At 44.1% G+C, this 7849-nt stretch overlaps 1 protein-coding gene across 2 annotated transcripts in view; it reads right to left on the minus strand.

Annotated features, from left to right (window-relative positions):
- The window catches only part of LOC118322963 (E3 ubiquitin-protein ligase SMURF2), a 47090-nt gene that overhangs the window by 11790 nt on the left and 27451 nt on the right, over positions 1–7849 (minus strand). For both annotated transcript variants that reach the window (XM_035654839.1, XM_035654838.1), the window contains exons 5-11: positions 6691–6756; positions 5892–5976; positions 5592–5675; positions 4910–5124; positions 2898–2982; positions 1607–1765; positions 1425–1472 (exon numbers count right to left, since the gene is read on the minus strand). In XM_035654839.1, coding sequence (XP_035510732.1) covers positions 1425–1472; positions 1607–1765; positions 2898–2982; positions 4910–5124; positions 5592–5675; positions 5892–5976; positions 6691–6756 — 742 coding nt within the window. The remainder of the gene's footprint in view (positions 1–1424; positions 1473–1606; positions 1766–2897; positions 2983–4909; positions 5125–5591; positions 5676–5891; positions 5977–6690; positions 6757–7849) is intronic.

Raw genomic sequence — 7849 nt, forward strand, 5'->3', positions numbered from 1 at the left:
TGTATATATATATATATATAGAACATTTTTGTGGGATGACGGGACATAAGGGGTGAAAATTTCTAAAATCCCTGACTTGATAAAAGGCAGATGTCTTGATGGAAATCCATGATGACTGATATCTTTTCCAGAGCTTTGTCACAAGTGAGAAAGTCACTCCAAAATCTATTCTGTCTGCTGTAATAGAGCAGTTTCAGTACGGACAGAAACTGTACGGGAAAGGCAATAGATCATCTATTACAGGGTTAATGTAATTAGAATGGATTTAGGTACACTCAGGTTAAGCCTTACTCATGCAGTCATTTATAAAGAAGGTATTTGACAAATCTCCGGCCAAGGTTCATGTGCTCTTGAATAACCATGAGATGTACGACAGTCTATATCAAACACTTTTATACACTTCTGTGTATAAAATGATTCCTGTGATATTACATTAAAAAAAGCACAAGCCCACTTCCTGGCTTTTGACTGTGAACTAATCCTACCAGAATACACACACACACACACAACAGAAATTCTATGCATACGATTTTCACACATCTGGGCATAGTCATGCTCATGACAAAACTCCTACATTAAAACCAAATGTGGCGTGCCAGGCTAAATTTTTATAAGACTTTTCAGACGGCCGTAGATGAAAAAAAGCAAAGCGAATACAAAATCCCAAACACGTTCTTTGATCCATCAGAACAGGAAAAAAAGAAACCTGATCTCTCCGTCGATGCATTCCGTCTCTCTCTGCACGGAGAAGGAATGAGATCAGGCGGAGGAGGCCCACCAAGGCACTGACTCGCTGCTCCACCTTTGTGGAGCAAGGACCTATGGGTAATTCTATGGCTATCGCTGCGCAGTATGTTTAAACAGCTGCACAGGGGAAAAGGATTCTGACACATGTGCATCCATGCATGCAGGCATGTACCAAGCACAGTAGCATGACCCAACACACATGAACCTACCCAGATGGACACACACACGCATAGTTCATTCATTGACTTGGGCATCAAATTTATGCTCGTTTCCTGGACATAAGACGCTCCTCATCCACAGACACAGCAGCCTTGGTTTCCACTCAGCTATCTGATGTCAGGCCAAAGCCAGCTTTGTGACGGATTGTGTGCTAAAACGCCTTTATGATCAAAACCTCTGCGGGCCTAAGGAATTTGAATTTTTGTGTGGAAAGAAGACTGTGGGGGAGTGCACTGGGTATGTATTTCTGTGTGTGTGCGCGCAAACGTCTGCTCAGCAGAAGGGCCACTCTGAACCTCTACAGGTGGTGAACACACCTTGGCACAGGATCCCACAGTAAAACACTGACTGAGGGGGAGGCAAAGTGAGTAAGTCTGTGAATGTCTGGGGGAGTGTGTGCTTGTGTGTGTTCTTGTCTGTGTGCAGTGAAGACTACTGGTGCAAAGCCCAAACCTTACCTGACATTCTGACTCTCGATGCCTCCTCGAGAACCATTGGGGCTTGGACTAGAGACGCAAAACAAAAACAAAAAGGACAGAAAATAAATCTCTGTGCTTTTATACCCTGTCTTTTTATGTGCTGTCTAATTTACTTCACTATAATGTTTTCTGGCTCAAGGCTCCTGTACTGTAGTACTCACTTTAGCACTAGATGCAGGTTGGCGGAGAGGCGCGGGTCTGTGAACTGTGTAGTTCGGTTGTTGTGGTCGACAAAGTAAACCCTCCCGGTGGCTGTGTTCCGTATCTCCCATCCAGGAGGTAAAGGACCCAGTTCCTCACAGTTCACATTACTCAGATCTCTGAAATAAAACAGAAGAGCACGCAATGAAGCACAAGTACGCTAGAATTTCTGAAAAATAAGAGGCAATGCAGGGTGGGACAGGGGAAAAGAGATACAAAGCACACACACACACGCACACATCAAATGCTAGGTATAAAACATACCAAAGCACTGACTAACTGGACTCAGGCGGACAGCAAGATTCCGAGATGTCTGAGAAATCACTTTTATTCTATTTTTCTTCTTCCTCCCATCTAAATTATTTACTGCTGCCATGCAACCCCTTTCAGCTGGACTCCATGGAGACAAAAAGGTTCAGAAATTACGGCAGGCTCGCTACGCTGGCGCTGACTTTTTTGTTTTGCAGGATTAAAGCCAAAAGGGACCAGAGCCTCACGAGCGATGAGAGCTTGGCAGCTAAGCCAGCTGCTAATGTTGGAGCTGTCTGAGGAGCACCCAGCGAGGTGTGGCGTGACCAATAGCCTCCCATCAAAAGCAATAAAAGTATCATCTATCACTCACATACTGATAGAATGCAAGTGAGCAGACACCAGGTATTTTAACATCAGTCATGTTTTATTGATATCGTCTGGACTGCACTAAAGCCTGTCTTTGCACACGCATATCTGTGTCTTGTTGTGCATGTGTGTGTGGTGTGTGTGTGTGTGTGTGCTGTATTTCTTATTGGATTATGGTAATCAATAGGACACACATGCCTGATGGATAATTGCCCAAGAGCCTCTGGTATGGCCGATTGAGACCTGTGTGCTGTTGGCCATGTGTCGCAGGTTAAGGCCTTTCAGCGCTCGTGCCAGAGGACCAAAAATGCTCTCAGAGCCCCATGACATGGGGTCTTCTCACAGCATGTCAGACTCATAATTAGTTGCAGGTTTCGGGGCAAACTACAAGGGAACTAGGACTAAGGGCCTGCTGTGACACAAGCTATGAGTAATGTCAGTTATGTCAGTGACAGCTAGTAGTCAAGAGGGCCAAAAAGTATACCAAAGAAGGATGAGTGATTGAAGCATCTGTGGACAGCCCAATCCCTCATTTATGAATTTTATCATTCTTGTATTTTCAGTGTTTTTGAGTATATATGGTGGATAGTGAAAAGAGCTAAACAATACAAAGTGATGCTGTGGCGGACGTACCTTGGTACTCTGGGGTCATGCCACGTGCTGACACCTGTCTGAGTGTGGAGAAAGTACACTTGGCCTTGCTGCGTGGTCCTCTGCTCTGTAGGAGGACATAAAAATGGGATTAATTGATGCAAGACCAGGAGCTGCTTGATTAGACAATGGTGTGAATTCAATGAAAACAGGAGGAACGACAAGATTTAGCCTCATCCTCGTCAAATGTTTAAAAATATATGGAAAATGAAATACCGGTAGTTTAATTTGTGTGCTACATGCAGACAGATCGTGCTTATAATCTGTCTGCGTAAGAGAGAGATCACACAGATGGAGATAAAAGGACTGCCTGAGTCAGTGGAGATCCCAAAAGGCAGCCAGAGAAAGGCAGAGGAGGGAGGAGGGGAGGCGAGAGACAGGGTGAAGAACATTGGAGGGGAAAGGAGAGGAGAGATGGGGTTGTCTGACTTTGGAGTTGGTGAGCTCATTCATCACAGGCTGACAGAGATATTTCCATAGAGCGGGCCTGCCAGAGAGCTCTTCTCGTGCATCCCTCTGGATCTACCGCCCTGCTTTAACATGCATGTACACATAACCTTCCAAATCCGCACCCACACGATGAGTGCACGATATACGTTCAGCTCACAGGGTGACAGCTCCAGGCTAGTGTGCACTCACATGAGGAGATTCAGAGGTGCTGACAGGCTTTACAGGAACTGCCCAAAGAATTAAGAAAGTAAGGACAGAGACAGAGAGACAAGTGTAGTGAGGCTTGGAGCCTCCTAATCTCAAGGACTGAGAGCAAAGTTGTGATATGCTTCTATGGCTCTGGCTCCCAAATCCTACAGAAGATTTTACTGTGAGGATAAACAAAACTCCCTTGGGCTGTGTGGGGGATCACAGCTTGTGTGAGTGTGTGTGTTTGCTTTTACATGAATGCGTCTGATTGTTTCACTGTGTGGAGAAAGGAGAACAGAGGGGGGAGTGAATGGCTGCCGCCAGCCTTTAACAGCTAGATCAATTCAATTAGATTGTCTAAAATGGAGCCAGTATTTCAGGCTCCTTGTGTGGAGCTGCAGCGTCATCAGAGCGGCGCTAGACTGAATGAGGCTACAGATTAGCTGGGTTACTGAGCCCACTGTTGAGCTGGGAGGAGGGCAGAGGCGAAGCAATTAACACAACAGCATTAAACTGATGAAACGATTCATAGTGGAAGAAGAGATGGCTTTCATAGAGGATAAAAAAACCCAGCATGCTCTACTATAATCAGGATATTAAATATTCATCTGTCTCAAGATAGGAAAGCTGGACATAACAGTATTGATAGTATAGTGCTGTGGATTTTAGCCTTTTGTCAGATGAACTCAACCACCCTTTCATCACCACCAGTCGTCATTCTCCTAAATCGTCATTTGAATTGAATTCATACAATTAAACTGTCAGTGTTTAGGTTGGTTTGTTTAAGCTTTTAGCTATACATTTCAAATACTGAACCACTGCTTTGAGCTAAAATGGCATGTGGCCAATACTGTTAATTATTTAGCCAACTGTTCTCAGGGACACTTCTCTGTTCACTTACTAACTAGTTTTAATGCACTCTCAACTGCATGTTACAGCAGACTCAGTGTTTAGATATACATTTTGGTTTTAATCAAATCATAATTATGTACTTTTGTCAAATTAGTTAGGCTACTCTACATTTACAAATACCACCAGCTGCAGAAGTACTGCTGTTTGAAAATCACTGGTATAGTGTTTGTTTCAGTGTATTTTCAGAGGATGTTGGGTTACTCAGGCTAATTTCAATTTAAAATACCCTCTGAATCCATTTCCAGCATCAGTTCCAGTAAGTGTTGTGGCTTGCTTGTGTCTGGCAATTTATGTCATGATACAAGCGAGTACATACACTACACAAACCTTTGTATTGATTTCAATGAGGGCTGAACAATAAGGCCAGATGATAAATGTTCGCTCATATACACAGTATATACTATCCATTCTAGTCCACTTTGTGTTGCTGGTTTCCCACTAACCATATCCCTCAGGAAGGTCCGGGGGCGTGTGCAGGTGGGTTCTACTCATGTAGTTGCGGTGCCTCTGGGAGCGGACCCGTCTCTCTTGCGCCCTTTGGTCACCGCCGCTGGGCGGCAAGGCTGTGGTTGGCGTGGCCCCATTTGTGCTGATGGGCGTGTTTTCATCCACAATGCAGCTGAGAGGCCGGCCGGGACTGGAGTACTCTGATGCAGGCCTGATGGGGTAGGTTAGAGGAAAAGGTAGGTAATGGTAAATCGATAGGAAGCATTTAGGAAGTCTTCGGGTGCTAACTAGGAAATCTATACAAGGCAGCACACAAACAGACCATCAAACACAGGAGTACTGCGACTGCCTGAGGTCAAGCTTGTTAAGAACTGAATGATAAAGACAGTAAAAAGAAAGTACAACAGACAAAGACAGTGCAGGGAAGAGATGCCTCTATTTCCGCTCCTGTCAGCTCTGTAACTTCCCTGGCTCTTCCACATCATTAAACACCACTGTCTGGAGCAGTCTGTCTGACACCTTTTTTTTTTTTTCTTTTTTAGGAGCCCACTCCAGTTTTGGACAGACTTTCCCTAGTTTGGGAGCACTGAGGGCAGAGAGGAGGTCTTCCATCGGCCTGCTGCTGTTTGATTTAAGAGGTCTGGGTTTGAGTTTCTGTGGGCTGCAGAGTGTACTCACCTGGTAGGCCTCTCCCACTGTGTGGTGCGTGTGATGTGGTTCAAGTACTGGATTCGTCCAGACGCTGTCCTCCTCTCCTCCCAGCTGGCAGCAGAAACATACACAGAAACAGCAGTGAGCGGACATGGTTAACCATCTAGTAGTGTTCTGTCTCGCTGCTCTGTCTCACCACACGCAAATATCATATTCCGTGTATCTGCACCCAGGTACTTGAAGGGAGCAGTTATTGTTTTGGATTTGCAGCAGCCTCTCCAAAAAGCTCCCTCTGAGATGATAAGAGATTTCCCCAAACTCACTCACCCATCTGGTAGATCATTGTCAAACAGCCGACTGCAGTCCACCACAGGGCCTCCTGTGCCTATCCGGTCCCTAGACTGCAGGCTCACTGCAGCAACACATGGCAGACAGATGCACATGCTAGGATTACTAGACAGCAGATTACAGTACAGGCACAGATATTTTATCGGAGCACAAAATGGAGCTATATATCTTTATGAGTAACAGGAATAGGGTTAAATTTTATCAGTGGTATCCTGGAGGGTCTGGTTAAAGGAAGTTTATTTTTTCCTTCTGCAAGGAGGGTCTGGTATTATGAAATCTAATCTTACATTTTATATGAAGACTGTGATAAATGTGAGAATGGGTAACATCGGGCCGACGAGAGCTGAACATGTTTCACATTTATATCCTTATAGAATATCCTCAAGCATATACCATGCGTCAACATGAAAGAACAAAACTGACCACAGAAGGTCCTTACAAGCTCCATGATTACTACAAGAACTTATAAAAGAAGATTGTTTTAAGGAAAATACTGAAATTACTTTTAATTATTTAACCTTTCCGCCATTTGCTTTAAATGCTGCCCATTAGTGGTTAGTTTACCCTCCTAGAATATTCAATACACAGTGAAGGAAAGACAAGGTGCCACATCTGCCCTCATGGTGAAGAATAGTCAGTTGAAAACATCCCAGAAAGACGATTTTAGGTATTAAGATTTTTGTGCAACTTTGATTTACTTTCTAATTAAAGTGACAGCTTTTCCAAATCTTTATGTGCAACTAAATGCATCCTTGTTTACGTGTCCAACTGTACTCACCCACTATCTGGCCCCTGACTGTGTCACTGTCATTGGGACTCAGCTTGTTCAAGTCTAGTCTCTGGTCTGTGGAGAAGTGGAGAGAGCACATAAGCAAAAGGCCGGTACAAAGTGAATGAGAACACCACGAGACAAACAGGAAATGAGAATAAAGATGAAAGACAGAGTAGAAAAGAGCGAGAGAAAAGAGGAGATTCATCAGTGTCAAAGAGATGCATGTAAACTAGCATGTGTTGGGATGCATTTTTCCTCCAAATCCCATTGCACTGTATCATTTACATCACTCCGAGTCAATTCCTCTCTCCCTCATTATCCGTCTCTCATTCTTCTGTCTGTAGACCACAGCTTGGCTGTGCCCTGGAACAGATGGTCTGGTCTGTGGAACAGCCACGGGCTGTAAAAATCTCACTGAGCATCGGTACAGAGCAGGCTTCAGTTCAAATGCAGAGGTCAAACATTTGACAAATTTCAGTACAAAGCCTGCACTATTCCACTCAGTCTTAGCATGGACATGAACTTCTGCCAAAGTCTGGAAACTCTTTGTCTGAACTTCTTAAAGTCTGCGGAATTTTAGAGTGAGGGAGAAAGAGAGAGATCAGGCGGAAAGAAAAAAAAAAAGAACAGACCAAAAAAAAAAGGTCCAAGTTGCCTGCAGACATGAGAAATGCCACTATCTGCTCTCTGTTGTCTGGGTGTCATGCAGATCAGCTCAGGATGTCTGTCTAGACTAAACACGGACCAAAACAGGCAATGGTCAAACTGTTACAAGGCTGGCCGGAGGTCAGCAGCCACAGAGTAAAACACACAAACAGACAGTAAAATGCATGCTGACTACATTCACACAAGTACATACATTTTAAAATGCATATGTAGTCATATACACAGAGACAAGACAGACACTCTGCAATTATACATAAACGTTACAGTCAACCCAAGACACTCTACAATTATACACAAATATTTTAAGTCAACCCAATGCCCTCTACAAGGCTGGTGGAGGGGACAAAACTGCAACTGCTGGTGAATTCCACACAAAAAAACAAAAACAATATCACCAGGGGAGTAAGACCACAACAAAAGAGAACAACAACAAGATCCTACGCCTTCACTTAAATAGCCTGTACCAATTATGCATGTCCTCGCGTGAAGATGACCCGGG

Source organism: Morone saxatilis, unplaced genomic scaffold (assembly GCF_004916995.1).
Source record: "Morone saxatilis isolate NCDOM2014 unplaced genomic scaffold, NCSU_SB_2.0 Contig14, whole genome shotgun sequence".
Taxonomy (NCBI): Eukaryota; Metazoa; Chordata; class Actinopteri; family Moronidae; genus Morone; species Morone saxatilis.